Raw genomic sequence first — 22,672 nt, forward strand, 5'->3', positions numbered from 1 at the left:
AAATGGCAACAGCACCTACCTTCTTCCCTAAGCAGGGAACATCTAGTACAGCTTATCCATGCCCCAACAATTATGATCATCTTGCCTCTTCTCTTCATGGCAGCCAAGCACCCAATGAAAACATTCTAGCATCACGGCATGGACTGTTTCCAGCAGACATTATAGGGGAACTGAGGACTACCTACCTGGCTGGCATTTTGGATGGCAGCCAAAGATTTTGCTTAACAACCTCTTTGGCTCAAAGCAAATAGTTGGCGTACATTCTGGAGATCACCCCAGTCTTCTGCTATTATGAACTTTGAAGATATGGCAATCATAGCACCTAGAAGACCTTAGCTCAGTGTTTCTCAACCTTGGGGACTTTAAGAAGTGTGGGCTTCAACTCCCAGAATTCTCCAGCCAGCATTCTCCAGCCCAGGCTGGCTGGAGAATTCTGGGCGTTGAAGTCCACACTTCTTAAAGTCCCCAAGGTTGAGAAACACTGCCTTAGCTGGTTTTGAAAAAGATAACCAGGTTTGGCTCAGTTTAGTTCTAGGTTGGGAAACCTCTACTAAATCCATGGACTGTAGGCTAGACTGGGGAGTAAAAATAAAAGATAAAGGCAAACTCCTTCTAAACTGTTGCCCCAAAAAATTAAGGCATGTGGTAATAGAGTTATTTGAATCCAACTCAGATCTTGTAAAATTACTCTGAGCAGAAAGAAGGTAGGGTGGAGAGAAATCAAGTTGACTGTGTATTTAAGGAAGATTTTGTTCTGATATTTTCCAGCATTTGACATGTAACAAAAAGGGGAGGAATGGAGGAAAAGGTCAGACTAGGAACCTTTGAAACCAGCATTTCTCAGACTTGGCAACTTTAAGATGCGTGGACTTCAACTCCCAGAATTCTGCATGCTGGCTGGAGGATTCTGGGAATTGAAATCCACACTTCTTAAAGTTGCAAAATGCTGGTTTAAACCAAACTGTAATGAAATAAAGGGAAACCACTGAAAAGAAAAAGTTGTGCCTAACAACTTTCCTTTCAGCTGTAGCTTTTAAAACCTCTGTACAAAAAGAGAAGTTCGATTTGAGGGGTTGAAAAGGATCCAGAGAGAGAGAGAGAAAAATGGCTGTAGAGAGGGCTATATATTATCATTTATTAGAGAACATCGTCAATATCAACACCAAAAAGAAAGGGGTGGAATCAAAAGAAGGGAAAGCTCAACACACTCTAGATTCCCCCCACCTCACCCCACACAAAGCATAGTGAGAAGGACAGGGGAGCTCTTGGCATCTCACTAGGAAGCAAAATCAAACAAAACCATTTAAGGGTACAGGTTGGTACCAACGCGAACCCAGGGGGGCTGAGTGAGGAGACCACGGGAAGGGGCAAAGATGTGCTGTGTTGGTCAGTGGTTTGAAGATGCCAAATTAGAGGTGATACCATCATGGTCTCACCAGAGAAGAGGGCCTGGTCCATCTCTATCTTTATCTGTGAACATTCAGTCCAAGCAGTCCTGCAAAGCTCACATAAAGTTGCAGTTCCCTTGTTAGCTGTTCTCACTCCATTCTGCCGTCATGCCCACCCCGTGTACCGAATGGTACTGATGTGGGGAAAGAGTCCTGGGCATCCCATGGGCATATAAGAACTCGGGTGGCTGTAAGTTTCCTGGAGGAGACTGGATGCTTGCTTGCTGTCGGACGATGGGCTGGTGAGGAACGGAGGTCTGGTGCTGGAACATGGCATGGGTATCCCCGATTTGGGGGGAGGGATGACCGGCAACGGTGGCAAGGCGAGGCATCAGGGAGCCCGAGGTGAAGTGAGCTGAGAAATGTTGGTAAGGCAACCTGTCTATAGGTTGCATGGGAGTTACTGTGCAGCTGCTGTAGGATGGCATGGTAGACCACGTGTTGCAGCTGAGGTCCTCCAAGCTGGGCACCGCTTCTGGGGCTGAGGCTGCACTGGCATACATACAGGCCTGGCGCTGAGCTGACTCAGTCCTGTAGGCACTGTTCAGTCCTTGCTGCTGGGGATAGCTGGAGCGATAGAAGGAGTCTTCTTCTGCTGGAGATGTTTCCATGTAGGGCTTCTTGTACGGGAGTTCGGTGGTAGAACATTCATCATCTGAGAAGACACAAATGGGAAGCCTTCAAGAGAGGCACATTTTGCACCGAATCTCACAGCCATCTGGTCGAGTCCATCTTGTCGCAATTTGGGAGTGGACAACTTTTCTGCCCAAGGGCTATATTTGGCCTGGAAGGGGTATACCAGGGGGCACATACCCCCCAGAGTGGGCAGCTCGTGCAAAAAAACAACAACCCTCTACACTTGATTTATCTGTTAAAGTTATGTTTTGTTCAAGAGCTCAAGGCAGCATATTTACTGTATAGCACTTCATCCTCCTATGTTTCCCTACAACAACCCTAACAGGCGGGCCAGGTTGATACAGAGGGATTGGCTCAGAGTCCCCCATGGATCTTCTGTGGTTGAGGGGGGACTAGACCCTGGGTCTCCCTGTTCCCAGTGCTGCACCTTCACCACTAGACCACCCTGGCTCTTGGCTCAGAGGGAGGGATTCACCCAAAGTCACCTGGGAGTTTCCGTGGCTGGGGAGGGACCAGAATCTGGGTCTGACACCTTAACCACTGCAGCACAATGGCTTTCCCTTTGCTTGCAATTAAAGGGGGTTGAGAGGAGTACTCTCATGTACCCTCTAGTAAGGAGAATCCGGAACGCTATCCCTTTTCCCTCAGATTGCAAAGTTATACCACTTCTCCTTCCTCTCTCCTTCCTGCCTCCTTCTCCTTCTCCTTCTTTGTTCCTCTCTTCCTCTCTTCCTTCTCCTTCCCTCCTTCCCTCCTCCATGCCTCCTTCTCCTTCTTCATCTCTTCCTTCCCCTTCTCCTTCTCCAGAAATGGTTTGGATTTAAAACCTGAACAAAGGAAAGAAAGACCAAGTGCTATTCTGGATATATAAAGCAGCTGAAAGAATCATGCAGGATGGGGCTTCCCAACCATGAAAGGGCAGGGCGGCTTTGATAAATGAGACTTTTGCTGCCCATCAAGCCTGAGCCATTGGGAGATAGCAAGGAGACAAGGCCCTCTGTTGTTGTCTCCTGGGACAGGGCATGGTCTATGCGGCTAAGAGGTGGGGGGAAGTGCCCCATGGGCAAGATAGCCCTCTTGCTTATTACAATGCAAGGAAATGAGATAAAGCAAGCGAGGGGAGAGGACAGGAAGCCACCCACCAAGTGGGAATCCCAAAACTGGAAAGAAAGCGTTTTTGTGTGCTTTTATCACTCTTCCATGGCTGGAGACAAATGATGGATGGTTTTCATGTTGACAGGATGGCTCCAATCAGAGACCACTGCCCCCAACTTTCTGTTGTTGCTTCTTTGGGGAAGAGGAGCAGCGAGTGGTCAAGCTAGGATGTGAGAGCTTTAGGATTAACACTAAATCTGCTTTGGCAATTTCTCCAAAGTTGTCTTCCACCCTGCAAAGCAAGGTTCCTGATTTCTGGCTGTATTTTCAGGGCATAGAGAATTCCTTTCAGTCTGTGGAGGTCTCTTTCTGGTTAGAGAAGGCAGAGAGGGCCACTGACACTGTGACAGAGCTTTCCACTGTTGTGCCACCGGTATTGAAAAGGTCTCATGGAGAAGTTGGTTCCTGGTGTCTCCCCTTAGGACTGAATGGAAATATGGGCAGCCAGGGAGGTTGCTGACTGTGAGATGAAAATGGGAGAAGTCAGGGAGGCTGCAGACCAAGGGAGAGAGGAATTTCTGTTCCAAATCTTTCCATTGCTCCAAAACTTCCCTGGCTGCTCCTATTTCCTAATCTGGAAAGGTCCCCTAGGAGGAGCCCTTCTAATGTCTTGCCTTCAAATCAAATAGAAAGATGGGAAGCCAGGGAGGTTGCAGGCTGATAAAGAGGAGAATTCTTGTTACATGTCTTCCATCTCTCTGAAACTCCCTGGCTGTTCATACTTCTCTATCTGAAAATGTCTCCTAGAAGAAGTTATCTTATAAGGTCTTCCTTCAGGATTAAATGCAACTGTGGGAAGCCAGGGAGGCTGTAAATCACTGGAGAGGGGACTTCCAATTATACCTCTTTCCATCCTCTCAAGGTTCCCTGGTTGCCCCAATTTCCCAATCTGAAAAGTCTCCTGGAAGAAATTCCTTTTTGGGCTCTTCCTTTAGAATTGAATACAACTGAACGGAAGTGTAGTGGCTGGCTGGGGAATTCTGGGAGTTGAAGTCCGTACATCTTAAAGTTGTCAAGGTTGAGAAACACTGGTATAAGAGTCGGTTTGAATTCCCTGTCCAAAATGGCGTTCTGTAGTTTGGAACTGGGTAACTTTCTACTTTTTGCAGTATATGTTTACTTATGGAAAGACAGGTGTACTAAATTACATTTTAGGACCCACAGTCTTGGAAGCAAATGGCCCAACATGTAGTTTTGTACTTCCTAGGGCTGTATAGCCTCTGTAGACCTCTTGGCAGGCAGAAGAGGCAACGGTTGGAGTGAAGGTGATATACCTGTAGTTCTTAAAAAGGTGAGGCTACAAGACAGCAGCTCAGTCACTATGAAATTCACTCATTACGTCTCAGTGAATTCAAGACAGGCAGAAGTCCTTCCTCCATACTCGGGGTGGGTGGGGGAGGTTAGAAGATTTCAAGTAGTTTGCTTCTTTTTTCTGAAGCTTTAAGCTCATGTTTAACTAGCCCAAAGGGCCTTCTGGAGAAGGCTCTAAGGCTGGCAAAGGTGGAAAGAAAGAGAGGGAGAGGATGACCAGCAGCAAGGAGTCAGTTACAATGGTGATGAGTATGTTGTTGGAAGACTTGAGGAACCAAGTTAGAGACAGATTGTCATGGGGAAAAATATATCTGCATGGCTGAAGGCACACAATCAATCTCTCAGTCAGTCAGTCAATGGAAAGACCTAGCTGTCTGGAGAAGGCCGTGATGCTGGGGAAAATGGAAGGAAAGAGAAGCAGAGGACAACCAGCAGCGAGGTGGATGGAGTCAGTTACAGTGGTGATGAGTATACTGCTGGAAGACCTGAAGGACCAGATTAGGGACAGATCACCATAGAGAAAACCTATCTATACAGCTGCTAAGAGTCAACACTGGCTTGAAGGTGCATAATCAGTCAGTCAGTCAGTCAGTGGAAAGACCCAGCTCCCTTGAGAAGTCCATAATGCTGGGAGAGGTGGAAGGAAAGAGAAGAAGAGGAGGACCAGCAGCAAGGTGGAGGGACTCAGGTACAGGGGCGATGAGTGCAGCGTTGGAAGACCTGAAGGACCAGGTTGGAGACAGATCGTCACGGGGAAAATCTGACTATGTGATCACTAAGAGCTGACAACAACTTGACAGCATATCATCGACCCACTTGAAATCAATGTATTTAGTGTAAACATGTCCAGGGAAAGCTCATCCACATGAATTAGGAACCAATGTGTTGAATTAAAGTGATGCTTCCTATTGCAGTTAAAAAAATAAAGGGGTGAATTGGAAGCCACCACTTTATGCTTAGGCACACACGTACCCAATTTAGCCTAAGAAATCTTTCTATATGTCCTGCTGAAAGTAATGAACATTGCAAGATTTAAAGCATTTTTAAGAAGAGGAATATTATGCTTGTATGCAGATATGTATGTACACATGCATATATGCACACATTCATACACATATACGGTACATACACAGATGCACACAAATATGCAGGATGCACCCTATATGCACAAACATATATTTTATATGCATCTCTGTATACATCTGTGTGTGTGTCTGTGTGTGTGTTGACATACACAACCTTATGTCCTTGAAATGATGATCAGAAATATTTAACCTCTAGATTATCTCTGAAAACTGAAGACTTCCCGTTCAAATCAAGTTTTAAAAAATGAAGCAGGGATCTTTTTAAAAGCAGGTATTTAAAAAAAAAAAAAACAGTATTTCAAAACGATACTTTACCAAGCGTTCATTTTTGCTGTGTTCTTCCATTCCAAATTGGCTCAGCCACACCGCTAACAATCTGAAAAGCCTGGCTAATCTCAGAATAGCTATAAATTTCACCCCTCCAAAATAACCTGCCATTAGCTATTTAAGTATTGGAATTAATCCCACGTCCTTTCTTAAGGCCTCCCAATGTGATAAGTTATCTGCAACCCAGGCACCAGTTATCTTCCTGGATGCAGATTCAACTTCTGTAGAACTCTGGGGTCACATCTCTGTATTTTATCTATGCTGCTGTTTGTAATACGGACTGAAATGCTGGGAAGACCAGCCAAAATGGCTCTGCTAGGGAACCAGATGGGAAACAACTGGAGAGGGGAAAAAGATGAAGCAAGGCATGCATAAGGACTCAAGCCGGAGAAGAAGTGAAGCTTCAGCCGTGGGGTGGAGGGGTGGAGAAAATTTGCATTCTCTCACTTTCTCTACTCCAGCCAAGACCTCTCAGGAGACAATTGGGTTGGACAGCATGAGAGTCAATATGGAAGGTCAATCTGAATCTCAGGTCTGGTTCTCCTGTGAAGAAACTTGGGTGCAACAGTTCGATTCAAAGGCTCCAAACCAGATCCATTTGATTTTCCGGACTGGGAAAAAGGTGGGGGTGGGGGGCTCAGTCGGATGATTTGATTTTTATTTCCAATCTGGAAAGTTGATTTCGTTTGCGTATTCCTTTGAATAGACTTTGAAATGAATCTCCAAACCAAACATTTTCCCAGCCTTAATAGATAAGTTTGTCGTTTCATCCAATAGAATTCTCAAAGCCTTGTATTTTTTTAAAGAGGAGTCCTTGCTTAATGACCACAATTAGGACTGGAATTTTGGTTGCTAAGCAAAGCGGTCATTAAGCGAATCCAAACTGATTTTATGACCTCTTTTGTGGCAGTCGTTTAGCGAATCACTGTGGGTGTTAAGTAAACCATGTGGTCATTAAGTGAATCACACGGTTCCCCATTGATTTTGCTTGCCAGAAGCCGGCTGGGAAGGTCGAAAATGGCATTCATGTGACTACGTGATGCTGCGAAGATCATAAATGCGAACTGGTTGCCAAGCGCCCAAATTGTGATCACGCGACCGTGGGGATGCTGCGACAGTTGTAAGTGTGAGAACCAGTCATAAGTCATTTTTTTCAACACCATTGTAAGTCCAAATCATCACTAAACGAATGGTTGTTAAGTGAGGACTACCTGTATTCAGTTAATGCTTTAACACATCTACATATGAGAAGTGTCCTTCCTTTATTCTTTTGTACCAATATATGCAGATTTAATCAAGGCATCCACTCAAACCTCTATGATTCACCCACTTGGATTTCTTTTGAAGGTTGAACAACCCTAGCAAGAAATTTCAGTGAATCGAAAACAGCCTTGTAAAAAGCAGGATGAAAAGAAGAATCTGGGCCTTTCCCCCCAACTTATTACATTTTAACTCCCATTACAGCTTTGGGAAGTTATCCCTGTTTGTCTTTTTCCTAAAAATTAAGAATTCCAAGGCCCTTCCTCATATAAGAATATTTGCAATCTATCCTTCACTTTTCTGAAAGTTTTCTTCCCCTGCTTCTTTATTTCATTTTCAGAAGGCTTTAGAGTTTATTTTGTTGGTGTACAAAAAGTTAATTTAGGGTTGCAAATGAGGGTGCTCTCTTCTTAATTTTTTTTTCCAGTAGCCCTCCTCATTTCCTCATCTGGGGATCAAAAACTAAAACAGGAGGAATTCCTTCATGATACCAATTTACATTTCCTTGGCTCCATTTTTCTCAGGGATGGCACCTATTCCACCATTTCTTGTCACTGCAAAACCAGCTTGGACTTACGAAGTTGGACTAGGACTGGGGAGACCAAGTTCGGGACCACATTCAGCTCAGGGCCATTATCTCTCAGCTCAGCCTACCTCACACATTTGTTATGGAGATAACATTGGAGAAAGAGAGCTGTAGGCACTAACCCTTGAGTTCCTGGGGTGGATAAAAATCTAGAAAAACAGATCATTGGAGGCCCTGATGGGTTCTAACATAAGAAAGAACAAGGCGATTAACTAACCAACATCCCAAGAAAATGGTTGAGCTAAACTCCACTCACCTTGTCTCTTGGTGCAGTGGTAAACTTGCCCATGGTCCTGAGATACAGGGTATGGGTTGGCAGGTGGTAATAAGTCCTGGGAAGTGCTAGACACACCGTTCTCACATTGGAACTGGGATCCAAGGTTAGAAGAAACAGAGAGAGACCTGCCATCACCACTGAAAGGGCTGTGGTTAGAAGACACTTTTTGCCGGACTGTGCTCCGTGGGACAACTGGATATTCCTTGCTGAAATCAGAGGCAAAAATGGGGGGTGCAATTAATGTCATGCCAACTTTGTCCTTTAAGCAATTCTTCACTTCATCCCTGGTACAAAAGTTGGGTTTGGGGGACCAAGAAAGAGGATGGTTCATTTTCAGAGTCAACACTGTCTCTTAACCAACATGTCCTGAAGTCAACAGGATTTGCAACGTGCAATAATAAGAGGGTTGTGTAGAGTAAAGAGTTTCTGGAGCTGAGCTTTGTTCCTGGGGATTACATCCAGCCCTGGGATTTCTTGATGGTGTCTCATCCATGTATCTATTTAGCTTTTTTCAAGACTAGCAATGATCAGCACTAGGAATTCCCAGGGCACTTGAATCACTTATCTATTTAAGTTACAGTCATGATTTCCAAACTGGATCTATGTATTTTTGGTCCAATCTTTTTTGCCCTTTTTGGGGGCCAATTCTTTTGGCAATACCTTCACTGGGCTGTACGTTCCCCCTCAAAAAACATTCAGTACTGCTGTAAGATTCTAAAGGCAGTCAGCAAGCCGTTGCTCTTAATGCACCACAAATGTTGTCGAAAGCAGAGCCAGAATCCCACCTGCACCTCAGTTTTCAAAAATGGAAAATAAATGTACATTCTGTTGAATTCCATGGGGATCCAGTATGCCAGTCAAAACCAAATGCAGAAAAGGAAGATCACCTCCTTGAAAGCGATAATCTTGCAAGGAGAATCTGTTAGGGGTCACATAGTGGGTGTGGCTAAGCAGTGGGCGGGCCCAAGCCAAAAGGGGGTGGAGCCATTCCCTTTTGGACCCCACTTCTCTCTCCTTCCCTCCTCCCAGCAACAAAGGGGAAGAGAGAAAGATCTTAATTAATCCAAGGATTTTCCACCCCTGGATTCTTACTTGTGCTTGTAATTTTTGTCATATAACCAAGGGGGCAGAGCAATGTGCCAAAAAAGGGGAACTTTAGCTGCATACCCAGGTATAGGGAAATGCTGCAGTTCACAACAGATCAACAGTGTTTGCAACAGATTGCATACAAGTTGTCCAAGGAACAAAAGGGGTTTGTCATACGGTTTCCAGCTGTGCTACCCCAATAGCTATCGTTTCACCCACCATCCCCTTTCACAAAAGGGAAATGCCCTGAACCTATAAATATATATATACAAGGAGAGACAGAGCATTTATACCAATTAGAAACATGTGGTCTTCTCTGCCTGGAACAAAGTACCTTTCCCACCCTGGACTGCTGCCTTTCTTTAAACATCTTTAAACTTCTCCCTAGCTCCATTAAGGGCAAGAACAAGCTGGAATCGGCATCAACCACCTGTTCATAATTTCCCACCCCCACCCCCAACAAAAAGAAATTTTTTGTATGACAGAACAGGGAAGCCCAAGGCTTGTTTCAGACATGAGCCTTGCTTTGTTCCCAGGACAAAGGAATGGATGGAGCCATGGAAAGTGTGTTGGATTTAATTTCAGTTTAAATGTTTGCCTTGCTATCGTTCCACCACATGTACTGAATTACATTCCCTTGTATTAAAAACTGCACAGTCTTCAGGACCATCTCCTTCATGCAAAACGTGCCTGCCTAGTACTCACTTGGTTTCTCCTTGGTGAGAATCCATTGTGTTTCCCGGAGAGAGGAGGTAAGAAGAACCAAGGGTCCACCTCAAGCAATGTTCTTCTGCATTCCACCATTTTTTTTCTGTCCTTACCTCAATCTGGGACCCTGTTTTTCTAATTATTATATTCCTTGAGCTGTGTCATCTATTATACAATATCCTGTATGCAGGAGTTTGCTCACCATGACAATGTCTACTAGCTACCACAGGGCTTGGTTCATACCACATTTGGTCCCCAATGCAAATGTCATCCATGAAACTCAACTTCTGGATGCTTTTCATTCTCTCTGTTATTTTGCCAATTTTAAGATCTCTCTGGATTATTGCCATTCAACCAATTCCACCTTCTGAGATAATGTCCTTCCAGATGTTCACTTGACATCTCCCCTGCCATCAGTTTGTTGGGGATGCAAAGATGCAATATTTTTCATGGGGCTTTGGAGAATCAACCACAGCTGCTATTAAATTGGGTGGACCCAGGGTTGAATTTGGTGATGGCTATTAGGTAGAACATTGCTTTACTCTTAGATTTAGTGTTTGTTGGTTTTTAATTGTTTTGTAAACCCCTGGGAGTCTCTCTGATTGTGTTGTTTTGTAAATGCAATAAATGAAAGGAGTTTGGAAGGCACACTAGAAGTAGCTATGGGGTTGCAAATGGCAAGTTCCCAATTTAGGAGATGAGAAGAACCAGCCTTTAGGTCTTTAAGAATGTTCCCAAATCCCTAAAACCTATTACTTGCCTGGTCTGGTTGAAATATCATATCCATTTGGAGTTGTGGAGGACACAATGGAACGTAAGATCCGTCCAACCTAAAGCCTCTATGACTTCATCCTTTACCCAATACTTGGGGGTTTTCAGATCTCAAGAAATTCCAGTATTAGGAAGAGCCAACCTCAGAGGGTGGTGGGGAAGCAAATCAGAGCATTTGATTTTTTTTTCCCAAGTTCAGAACACGACCTCCAACCTTGGAAGGGACTCTAAGCAATTCTCCAGCCACTGAGATGTGGTCCCCAAAGCACTAAGGTTGAAGTTGATGTATTTGATATTGGGCACCTTTTGCTTATCTATAAGAGGTTTTCCTCAAGTCAGGTTTGGATATGTCCATGTTGTTTTCCTGGCAACACGAGGGAAGTGGCTCACCACTCTTTCCTGTCTAGCTATTGCTCTGAAATTTCTCGGTAGTCTTCCCATCCAAGCAATAACCAGGTGAGACCCTGCTTAGGTTTTTCAAGATCAGCCAAGGCCAGCTAGATGCTTCTACCTGTTGTGACTTACCTACCTGCCTACCAGCTACCTACCTCTCTCTCTCTCTCATTCATACATTGCCAAGGCAGAGCAGTAAATATCCAAGAGTCACTGGTTTGAGATGGGTGGCTATATAAATTGAATGAATGAATAGATAGATAGATAAAATTTCAGTCAATATACCACCCTGAGTCACTTTGTGATTGAGGCAACATACCAGTTGGCAAACAAACAAGAAAATGAATACTACAACTTCATTAAAAAAGAAAAAAAAAAGGAGGGCCAAAGTGGTCTAGCGATGAAGGTGCTGGACTAGAAGTGGGGAGACCCTGTTTCTAGTCCTCCCTGAGCCACAGAAACTCCCTGGGGCACTTTGGGCAACTCCCTCCCTTTCAGGCCAAGGGTGGGGTAAGCAGTGAAGGGGATGGACTAGAATGGAGAAACCTGGGTTCTAGCCTGCCCTCAGCCACAGAAGTTCCTTAGATAACTTTGGAACAGTCCCCATCTCTCAGTTCAACTTCACAGAACTGTCACTATGGGGAAAAGCAGCTCTCATACATAACACACATACCAATAAGATTACTAATACTAGTGTCTAAATACACTCCAACTGACGATTTTCAATTTTGTTTAAAAATGAAGAATGGAAATACAGAAATCCTTGTGGACGAATAAGGCACATTTTAATTGCATAACCAGTTGGGAGGGTAATTGGCCATCTCCACTTGGCATTTCCACGAACCATGAAAGGATGACTCAAGAATTGCAGTCCAGCTGACCTTTGGACGAAGAAGCCACATCACCACTCTTGGCTTCCGTCATCTACAGAAGGAGCAGGAAACTGGGCCCTTAGAACCTGTGACAATGGGTTAAGGGATTATCCTCATCTTTGGGACAAATGGTTTTGCAATAGCATGCGTGAGAAAAAATTATGATTCGCTGCAATGGAGAAGGTGGGACCAGGAGGCTGATTTGCCGAATTCAAGAAGTCCATAATGCCGAATTAGCCACCATGAGAAACACTAACTCCAAATTGCAGCCTTTTCTCTATCACCTCACGTAGTGGCCACTCTAGAGCAACAGAGTTGAAGACTTGCTGAATCTTTTCCAGAATTAAGAGGCATTACAACTGATCTCATATATCTATATCTATATCTATAAAGGTAAAGGTTTCCCTTGACATGAAGTCCAGTCGTGTCCAACTCTAGGGGGCGGTGCTCATCTCCGTTTCAAAGCCGAAGAGCCGACGTTTGTCTGTAGACACTTCCTCCGTGGTCATGTGGCTGGCATGACTACACGGAACGCCGTTACCTGCACGCCGAAGCGGTACCTATTAATTGACTCACATTGGCATGTTTTTGAACTGCTAGGTTGGCAGGAGCTGGGACTAGCAACGGGAGCTCACCCCGTCACACGGATTCGAACCGCTGACCTTCCGATTGGCAAGCTCAGCAGCTCAGCGGTTTAACCCGCAGCGCCACCGCGTCCCTTTTATCTAGATCTAGATCTATCTATATTATCTATATCTATCTATCTCCACCACCCAGCTCAACCTCAGAAGGAAAGAGGCAGCTAAATGCAATGCTAGAAGTGGGGCTCCACCACAGTTGAATCACTCAGTTTAAAGAATCTTTAAATACATTCTCTGGAATAATAGTTCACCTCTGTACTCGAGACATTCGGTGCAGTTCCATATCATCACTGCCTCTAAATCCTTTTGCAAAGGGATTATTTTCAATCTTGAGTTGGGTAATCTGAAACGAAGAACCAGAAAGAAGGAAAAGTCAATGCTTGTTTGGACAGCAGCCCATCCATCATCCAGACCAAAGACCGAGCTATTTTCTTTTCTTCCCTAAGAATTAAGTCCCCTTCAATCGCCAGCTTCTGCTACCAAAAGGCAGTCATTCTGACAGGCTGTTGAACTTGGTAATAAAGCACATGTTTTGCATGTATACAATTCTCCTATCCCATTTCCAGCTGCAGACCTCTGGAAAGAGATTTGTCCCGAAAGAGGCAAGAGGATCACACATCACCCTGGGCCACCACATCTCTACATGAGGAGGAAGGTCCACCCATGGGAAGTTCCCCATTGTTGTTTTCGCCTCTGAAAGGAAGTTGGAAAGCAACAGGTCTGGTGGTTTTTGAGTCAGATTTTAGTGCTCCAGTGTTTTCCATTGGCTTCTGTCATGTTTTGTCTTCCCGCCCAATGTCTTTTAAAGGAGCAAAAGACAGCTATGCAGTATCCTTTGATAAACACACTTCATACTTTAGGAACAGACTGTCTGGGAATTTGAGATATTCCCCTCCTGGTTTCTAGAACATAGCTTTTCTAGTGTAGGTTGCTAATCTTCCATGCAAGAATGGCCAAGAAGATGTAACACAGACCATCCGTATTCTGAATGTAAAGACATCGATTCCACCTTCCTTTTACAAACTCAAGGCAACACAAATGAAACTCTCCCCAATATTTTCTCCTCATACTTCCTGAAGTAGATTAGGCTGAGATAAAGCCGTAGACCCCAAATTATAGAGTGATGATCTTTATTTGGGGTGTGTGTGTGCGTGTGGTGTTATAGGGATTGGCCAAAGTACATATTGCTTAGCTATTTTGCATAATATGTAATAAAGAATAGAGTTACTCATTTTAAAAAGTGAGGCCCGGTCTCCATCAAGTGGAGCTTGTGACTTTATCAACATGTCTATATACTTTTCTTGGCAACAAAATACAAGTTGTCTCCGGTGCCTTTGTCTAATTTTCTCTTCCAAGTCCTAATTTTCTTCAAATTTCATCACTTTTTTTCCCCACTGTTTAGCCGACAGCCCTGGGATTTTCAGGTGGCTTCCCATCCAAATCTTAATCAGGTCCAAACCTGCTTAACCTTTGGAGATCAACCAGAGACAGATTTGAGGAGAGCCACGTTAGTCTATGGTAGCCAAAAATCAGAAGAAATCTGATAGTGCCTTCTCTGACTACCAATTTTTATTAAAGGCATAAGCTTTTTTTGAGCTGCATTGTGCTAAACCATGGTTTGTTGCACAAGCCACTGTGATCCAAGTTCACACAATACTAAGCCACAAACCATGGTTTATACAGTCCTGTGGCTAGGTTATTATATTGGACAAAACTGAAATCAAACAAGCCACCGTATGCCTTTGTGTGATGGGCAGATCCAATCATGAAAGCTTATGCCTTTTAATAAAAATGGCTAGAGAAGATGCTACCAGATTTCTTCTCATTCCTAGCTGAACCCTGATCATTTAAACTTATACAATTAAAAAAATGAAGAACCTCAAAAAAGTGTATAAAAGTTCAAAGATATATATCTTAAAAGAATAATTTAAATGTTCTGGAGTATTCAGAATACTAAGAATCCAACTTCTTTCCATGGTTGGGAAATCAGTATTAAAAATAATGTTATTGGGGATATTATCCTTGTCTTTGTCATTCTGGTAAAGGGTGTTATCCAGGAAGATATTTCTAGATTGCAAAGAACCTGAGCAAATGGCAAAAAAAATTAGTGCACAGTCACATGTCCCATTTTTTATTATTATTGTTGTTGTTGTTGTTATTTTTGGTGCCTCTCTGTTGCCTGAAGCATTAAAAGCCTACGTGAGAAAGTTTTCTGGAGCTCAAATCTGACCTGAAGAAGTAGATTAAAACAAAAACTGGGGAGAATTTTCCAACCAGCCAGACAACATGCAACAAGGATCCTTTTCCAAGCTGCTGGAACTGTCAGGGGAAATCTCTGACTTTTCTTGCAACAGAAGCCAAGGACTGCATTCGATTTATGGAGGACTTACCTTTCCAAACTCAAATGGTTTTAAGAGTTTGCATTAAAATGAAAGCAGCCTGTGGACACTGAGGCAGACAAGAAAAAGGCATATTATTTCAGGGGGGGAAGGGTCCCCAAAAAACCATTTCCTTTTTCATTTCAGTGTTGAACCAGATCAGCTATCCAGCTCCACCTCTTTCAGATCATCTCTTTGTGGCTATTAAGTTGTTCAGCAGATACTGACATTCTGGGGCCCTTTTATTCTTGCATGTTGCATGCCTTTTAATTTTATTTTATTTTATCATTTTATTTTATGCAAAAGGGAGAGTGGTTGATCCAAGATGAGTAACGGCACTAGCTGGGAGGGTTATAGAATAACAGGGGCATGCAGTTTCACTGGGGGTGAGATAATGAAGAAAATGCAACAGGTGGCCGAATGTACCGTGCAAGGTTTTTGGGGTAGGAATTGAATGAGCTGAGAAGCAAGTTGGGATAAAAATACAGGTAGTCCTTGCTTAACAACCATTTGCTTGGCCACTGTTCGAAGTTACGACGGTGCTGAAAAAAGGGGACTTGAGACCGGTCCTCGCATTTATGATTGTTGCAGCGTCATGTGATTGCGATTTGGGCATTTGGCAACCTTCACACATTTATGACAGTCGCAGCATACCATGGTCACATGATCACCATTTGCGATCCCAGCTTCCCAGCTGGCTTCCAACAAGCAAAGTCACTGAGGAATCTGGCAGGAGGTCACAAGTCGTGGTCATGTGATGTCTCGCTTAACAACTGCAGGTGATTCGCTTAACGACTGCCACCAGCACTGCCAGAACTGCCATTGCTAAGCGGGGTGGTCACATGATGTTTTGCTTAGCAACAAAGTTTCCATTTCCAATTAGGGTCATTAAGTGAGGACTACCTGCATAAGGTACACTTCAGGCTGAATTTATCTTGCCCTTTCTCTCCCCCCTCTGACTTTTTCCTGCCATTTTCCAAAAATCTAGTAGTTGTGTTCATGCAACCCGCTTAAGGGGTTCAGGTAAAGATCTACCAGATGCATCCATTCCCACAACAGGCTACATTGGGCAGTGTTAACATTAATTTTAATTAATTTTTATTTTATTTATTTTTTGGATTTTTTATCCCACCTTTATTCTTTTTATAAATAACTCAAGGTGGCAAACATACCTAATACTCCTTCCTCCTCCTCTTTTCCCCACAACAACAACCCTGTGAGGTGGGCTGGGCTGAGACAGACAGACTGGCCCAAGGTCACCCAGCCAGCTTTAATAATAATAATTCATTAAACTTGTTTGCTGCTCAATTTCCAATGAGACTGGGCAGCTCATAACAATCAAGCAAAGAAATTACAAGCAAATCAATAAAAGGTAAGGATAAAAAATGGCAAGGGCGGTGACTTGAGGGGTCTCGCACTCCTTTGCCGAAGGCCTGGGTGAAGAGCCGGGTCTAGTTTTGGTGGTTGGATTGTGTTGCCAAGATTAACACAATATGATTAGGTTATGGCAGAGGACTGTTCAAATCCAAAATATGGGTTAATTCCAGAATCAGGTTAAGTAGGTTGTGGGAAGGAAGGAAGGAAGGAAGGAAGGAAGGAAGGAAGGAAGGAAGGAAGGAGACAGAGGAAGGAGACAGAGGAAGGAAGGAAGGAGAGAGAGACAGAGAGGAAGGAAGGGAGGGAGGGAGGGAGGGAGGGGGGTCTCTTGCATCCTTGGCCGTCTCCACCATCATTATCCCCTGATGGCCAAAGGTTTTCCAAAACCAGCCACTTTACCTTGTGATTCTGATAGGAGGTCACCGCGATAAAGGCCGTCTCTGGAAAGACGTGGGTACAAAAGGCCGTGTTTTTGGAGCCAAACCCGTTGTTTTCATCTGCTTTGACGATATGCAGCCTGGGCTGGTATTTGTGCATGGAATTGAGGATAATCTGCAAGAGAGGGGTAAGGAAGTCATTTGGGGTGGAGGCAACGGTACGTCCCTCCCCCACAAAGGCACACACCAAATATCTTCAGGGAAGTGGGCATCTGTGCTTGCATCAGTTTCAGACATCTGCATATGAAAGAAATATTTGCCCAGAATACATTGTTTTTCCTTTCAAAGGGACCGTTTCAGTGTGTGGCCTGGGGACTGAAACCGCAAAATCTGCAATTCACTGGCTCTCTAGCTTGTGGCTTTGGACAATGATGGCTTCACACATCATGGTCAACTATGATTTGTCCTCCAGACCACGGTGACCCCAATTCATACAACAATAAGCTGCAAGCCATGGTTTGTAAAGCTCTGTGGTGGGGTTATCATCCTGTGCAATATAAGGGCATGCCAGTGGGGATCATGGGTGGTGTAGTCCAACACAGAGAGCATCAGGTTGGGGGTTGCACTGCTCAACAATGCCAATGCAGCTCTTCTCCCACAGAAGGGTTTTTATGGCACAGTCCAACCTGAAAGAGTTCAGGAAAATTTGGAAAAGTGATATGTTGATGGTTCCTAACCCAGTATCTTTTGCCAGCCTCACCCCAAGCATGTTTTTATGGCTCCCTTTTTAGTGCCCAAGTATAATCTGAGGAGAGCAGAGGTGAGGAGGGAAGGAAGGAAGGAAGGAAGGAAGGAAGGAAGGAAGGAAGGGAGGGAAAGAAAGAGAGAGAGAGAAAGAGAGAGAAAAAGAAGAGAGAAATGAGAGAGAAATAAGAGAGAGAAAGAGAGAGAGAGAGAGAGAGAGAGAGAAAGAGAGAGAAAAAGAAGAGAGAAATGAGAGAGAAAAGAAAGAAAGAAAGAAAGAAAGAAAGAGGGAGGGAGGGAGAGAAAAACAGAGAGAGAAATAAGAGAGAAATGAGAGAGAGAAAGAAAGAGAAAGAAAGAGAGAGAAAAAGAGAGAAAGAAAGAAAGAGAAAGAGAGAGAGAAATAAGAGAGAAATGAGAGAGAGAAAGAGAGAAAGAGAAAGAGAGAGAGAGAGAGGAGGGGAGGGGAAGGAGGAAGGACTTTCTATAGCATGCAGTCTATTCATGGAGAACATTCTTACCCTACCAAACATCTCAATCATTCTAGAAAGAGCTGACACAGGTTACCCATCTGCTTGAGCACACACACACACACACACACACCCCCTTGTTGTGACACTGCTTATTAGCACCATGTGTCATATTTCCCTTGCCTGTGGCCTATTAAGCACACAACATTTGGGCCGGCTTTAAACAGCAATCAGTGTCATTGCGGTGAGCCTATTTCCAAATGAAACTCCATTCCAACCGTTCAAGCGCATGGTTGAATATTATTCTTTTGAACGAGTCCTAAAGGAAAACAAAACTAAAGCATGCTGGGGAGTCCAGGACCCACGTCCACTTTCACAATCTGCTTCCAGTGGTAGAAACAGGTTTCGCCAACAGGCTGGGGCACCCCATCAAGTTTAACTTTCAAAGAATATTGCTTTTCCTGGCTGGGAAACTGCACCAGAGCTAACCAAATGCCCGTAATTGCATTCGGCAGCCAGGAGCACCTTTTTAATCTCTGGAGAAGTTTCCTGGTAGAGGAGAAGTCAAAGAACTGAAGCAACTCCAGGTTTCCTTCGGGAATCCACCTTGATTTGGTTTTCCTCAAAACAAACACGATAAGGCAGCGGAGAATTTCCAAAGCACTCCCAGGGGCCCAGTCCAAAATCTAAGGTGCTATCTAGCCGAACTGGCTACATTTTAGTGTTAAGGGGGCAAACAGTTGGGAATTAACAGAGTGGACCCAAGGCCTTGCCATCAAATTACAACTCTGCTCATCCCTGATCACTGGCTAGCCTGTCTAGGGCAGACACTTGGTCCAGCAGTATCTAATTTGGACAAATAAGTGGGTTTTAAAAAGTAATCTGCAGCCACAGAGGTTGAAATTACCGAATCCAAAGGCTTCATATCCTTGGATGGCTGAAACAATACTTTTATTCATCTTTCATACATTTGTATGTGTATGTTCGTATTCTTATCCCATGACAACAGACAGAACAACCAGCCTTAGAACTGGCAATGATGATATTGAAGTGGTGGAGAGCTTCTGCCTTTTAGGATCAACCGCCAACAGTAAAGGAACCAGCAGTCAAGAAATACACCGCAGACTAGCATTCGGTTGAGCAGCCATGAAGGCCTTGGAAAAGAGATTCAGGTGCTGTGATATGTCTATACCCTCAAAGATCAGAATCGTGCAAGCCATGGTCTTCCCTGTGAGACTCTATGGGAGTGAAAGTTGGACTTTGAAGAAGCAGGAGAGGAAGAGTATTGATGCCTTTGAACTTCGGTGTTGGAGAAGGCTCCTGAGAATACCGTGGACAGCCAAGAAAATAAACCGATGGATCATCGAACAAATCAACACAGAATTCTCACAAATGACCAGACTCAAATTATCCTACAGTACTTCAGACACATGATGTGAAGACCCAGCTCTCTGGAAAAGACTGTACTGCTGGGAAAGGTGGAAGGAAAGAGAAGAGGACGACCAGCAGCAAGGTGGAGGGACTCCGTTACAGTGGTGATGGGCGCACCATTGGGAGACTTGAAAGAACCGGTTGGGGATAAATCATCATGGAGAAAATCTATCTATGTGGCCACTAGAAGTCGAACACAATTTGATGGATCACCATCATCATCATCATCGTCGTCATCTCCGCCATTCCTTGTTGGCTGCTGAGAGTTTTGTGGCTGCAGCTGCATAGACATTCAATAAATAAATAATGTTGGTTTTAATTGCATGAGTGTGTTTCTGCATTTGAGGGTGGGGCGATGGGGCATTTTCTCAGCTTTAGAGTTGAACAGTGGGATGCAAATCCAGTTCATCAAAATAGGTAAGAATAATTGTGTAGAGAAGGGATTAACAGACTTCCAGGCTAAAAACTCCATTCCACCACAAAGATGAAGTCAGCAAGCTCCACTGTCTTCTGACCTAGCCATATTTCCTTAGACATATCCCTGGATTGCTCCGCCTGTTACAGAAAATGCTTGATGCACCAAACATGGAGCAGATTTGCAGGCTAAAAAAAAAACACACCCTGATGGGGTTAAGAACCGATGAGACATGTTTCAAATGAAGTCCTGCTCTTTTGGAAAGCTGTTGGAAAGCTGTTGGGTTTCCCTTTTCCTTCTGATTTATGTCTGGTAGGACTCGAGCCAGGCATCAAGATTAATTCACACTGTAACGTGGGCTGGGCTCCACTTCAGTCTGGGTTACTAGATCATTTCACACATTGTACTGATTCTGTTTACAAGGCATGGTCGCCTTCCTTCTCATCTCACATTTCTTCCCACTCCACGTGTCCGTGAGTGCCACTTGGAGAGGCAAGAGTTCAATTAGAATCAACTGTTGACAGATCGTGGCTGCCGCCGACACCCCTCAACCACTCACTTCCATCAATTTAAGCCCAACCTGCTTCGCGGTTAAGCACTCTTTTGGCTGTGTTTCAACTCTCCGCTTCAGCTTAATCAAGGCCTTGGTGCAAGGAAGCTCAGCTGATACTTCAGGCAGTGAATCTGATGCATTTTATTGCAGGAGTTCATTCTATTTTATTTTGAAAGGCACGCAAATCCTTCAAGACCTTGGGAGGGGGATCCTTATACAACATACTGGACATCTCTCCTCTGTGGCAGCAGGGGAGGTTGATCAGAGTTTAAAGTATCCGAAGCAAGATACTTTATCATGGAAAGGCGGAAGAGAATTAAGAATATCAATTCCAGAAAGGCTTACGTTTGCTAAACGGAACCGCACACTGTTCTCAAAAAGCTAAGTAGGGTCAGACCTGGTTAGGATTTGGATGGGAGGCCAGCAGAGATTAGACTGGGAAGTTTTTAAAAATCCCAGAAGAAGCCAATGGCAAACCACTTCCATTGCATTGCCAAGAAAACTAATCGATGCGTCCACCTAGTCACTGGCATTGGGCTCAAAAGAGATTGTTTATTGCCTGCAGATCTTATCAAAGATTTGTAGACCTGCAGGTAAGTATGTTGATTTTCTGGATATAATGGACTTTCACACATGCACATCCTTTTTGGGTGGCAAATAATGGTTCCATCACTTGAAAAACACAACCACCACATTTCTTCCTTCCGTAGGTCTGTCTTCTGCTGCCAGTGCCAGTGGAAATTTGTAGTCAGCCTTGACAACAAATGCAGAATAATTGTTCTGATTTTAATCTTAATGTTTGATCTCCAACTGAATAGGAAACTGTAATGGACAGTAGGAATAACCTTCAGGAACAGGAGGAAGAGCCCCTACCAAGATAGCAGTCAGATAAAAGAAATCTGCGTCTGGGTCAGAAATGTAATCAGAGAAAGCGTCTCAGACAAGATGCTCCCTAGTTCTCCCAAAGATAAAGGGAGGGAGGGGGGAAAGCACATTCAGACTTGCAAGATTCTGTTATTGTAGCCTTATAATAAAAGCAGTGTTAGCATTAGGTAAAGGTAAAGGTTTCCCTTGACATCAAGTCCAGTCGTGTCTGACTCTAGGGGGCGGTGCTCATCTCCGTTTCAAAGCCGAAGAGCCGGCATTTGTCCGTAGACACTTCCTCCATGGTCATGTGGCCGGCATGACTGAATGGAACGCCATTACCTGCCCGCCAAAGTGGTACCTATTAATCTACTCACATTTGCATGTTTTCGAACTGCTAGGTTGGCAGGAGGTGGGACTAGCAACGGGGGCTCACCCCGTCACGCGGATTCGAACCGCTGACCTTCCGATCGGCAAGCTCAGCAGCTCAGCGGTTTAACCAGCCGCGCCACCGCGTCCCTGTAGTGTTAGCATTAACCCTAGTCTATTCTACCTGAACGGCCGACAGAAACAAATAAAATGAGCAGTCACAAAAACCCAGGAAGTCCAGCTCTTAAAGACACAAGGGCGTTGAGACTTCCATCACTCTTTGCTTATGGGAAAACGTATACAAATAATATTGTACATGTTTTCTAAATTATTATCTGGGCGATTCACTTACAAAAGACTGCAGAAAAGGGGAGCAGGAACGGATGGTGGATGGAACCAGAGCAAAAATATGGGCAGAGTTGATAGGATTTTGTCTATTAAGTCAAGATGGCAATGACGTGCTGTCAGCCCTTAGAGGTAGTCCGGACAAGAAGCTCCAACTATGAATACCAACACTATGTTTATTATAAGGTCACAGTAACAGAATCTTACAAGTCTGAAAGTACATCTTCCACCCTTTCCTTTACAGTCCAAGGAACTAGAGAGGGGCCCTTCTGAGATGCTTTCCACACCCCCATTCCTTCTGCAGGCTCAGCTGCCTCTTATCCAGCTGTTGCCTTGGCTGAGGCTTTACCTCCTCCTCTTCTTCCTCTGTCTCTCAGGGATATTCTCACAGTCCATTACACATACAGAAAATGCAACACCCATAAAACCTGGTGGAGCTTCGACACATCATTGTGGTTATAATCTTGACTTTTTTTAACCACACCCTGCAGATGGCCCTGGAAGAACCCCAAGAAAAGTAGTCAAGAGAATAGGTCCCCTATTTAAGATTTATATCTTATACAATATATTGAGAGCCAGTTTGGTCTAGTGGTTAAGGTACTAGGCTAGAAACCAGGAGTCTGTGAGTTCTAGTCCCGCCTTAGGCATGGAAGCCAGCTGGGTGACCTTGGGCCAGTCCCTCTCTCTCAGCCCAAAAGCCAATCAGGCATGGTAGGAGAGTTCTAGTCCCGCCTTAGGCACGAAAGCTGGCTGGGTGACTTTGGGCCAGTCCCTCTCTCTCAGCTCAAGAGCC

The 22,672-nt window shown here is 44.2% G+C and overlaps 1 protein-coding gene across 1 annotated transcript in view; it reads right to left on the reverse strand.

The window, feature by feature from the left end:
- Window positions 1–1,236: 1,236 nt before the first annotated feature.
- Window positions 1,237–22,672, reverse strand: part of TBX5 (T-box transcription factor 5) — a 35,697-nt gene continuing 14,261 nt past the window's right edge. Inside the window, exons 5-8 of the mRNA XM_063315472.1 lie at window positions 16,711–16,863; window positions 12,808–12,899; window positions 8,065–8,291; window positions 1,237–2,103 (exon numbers count right to left, since the gene is read on the reverse strand). Of these exons, the coding sequence (XP_063171542.1) occupies window positions 1,529–2,103; window positions 8,065–8,291; window positions 12,808–12,899; window positions 16,711–16,863 (1,047 nt within the window). The 3' untranslated portion in view covers window positions 1,237–1,528. The remainder of the gene's footprint in view (window positions 2,104–8,064; window positions 8,292–12,807; window positions 12,900–16,710; window positions 16,864–22,672) is intronic.

This window comes from Candoia aspera, chromosome 15 (assembly GCF_035149785.1).
Source record: "Candoia aspera isolate rCanAsp1 chromosome 15, rCanAsp1.hap2, whole genome shotgun sequence".
In the NCBI taxonomy this organism is placed as follows: Eukaryota; Metazoa; Chordata; class Lepidosauria; order Squamata; family Boidae; genus Candoia; species Candoia aspera.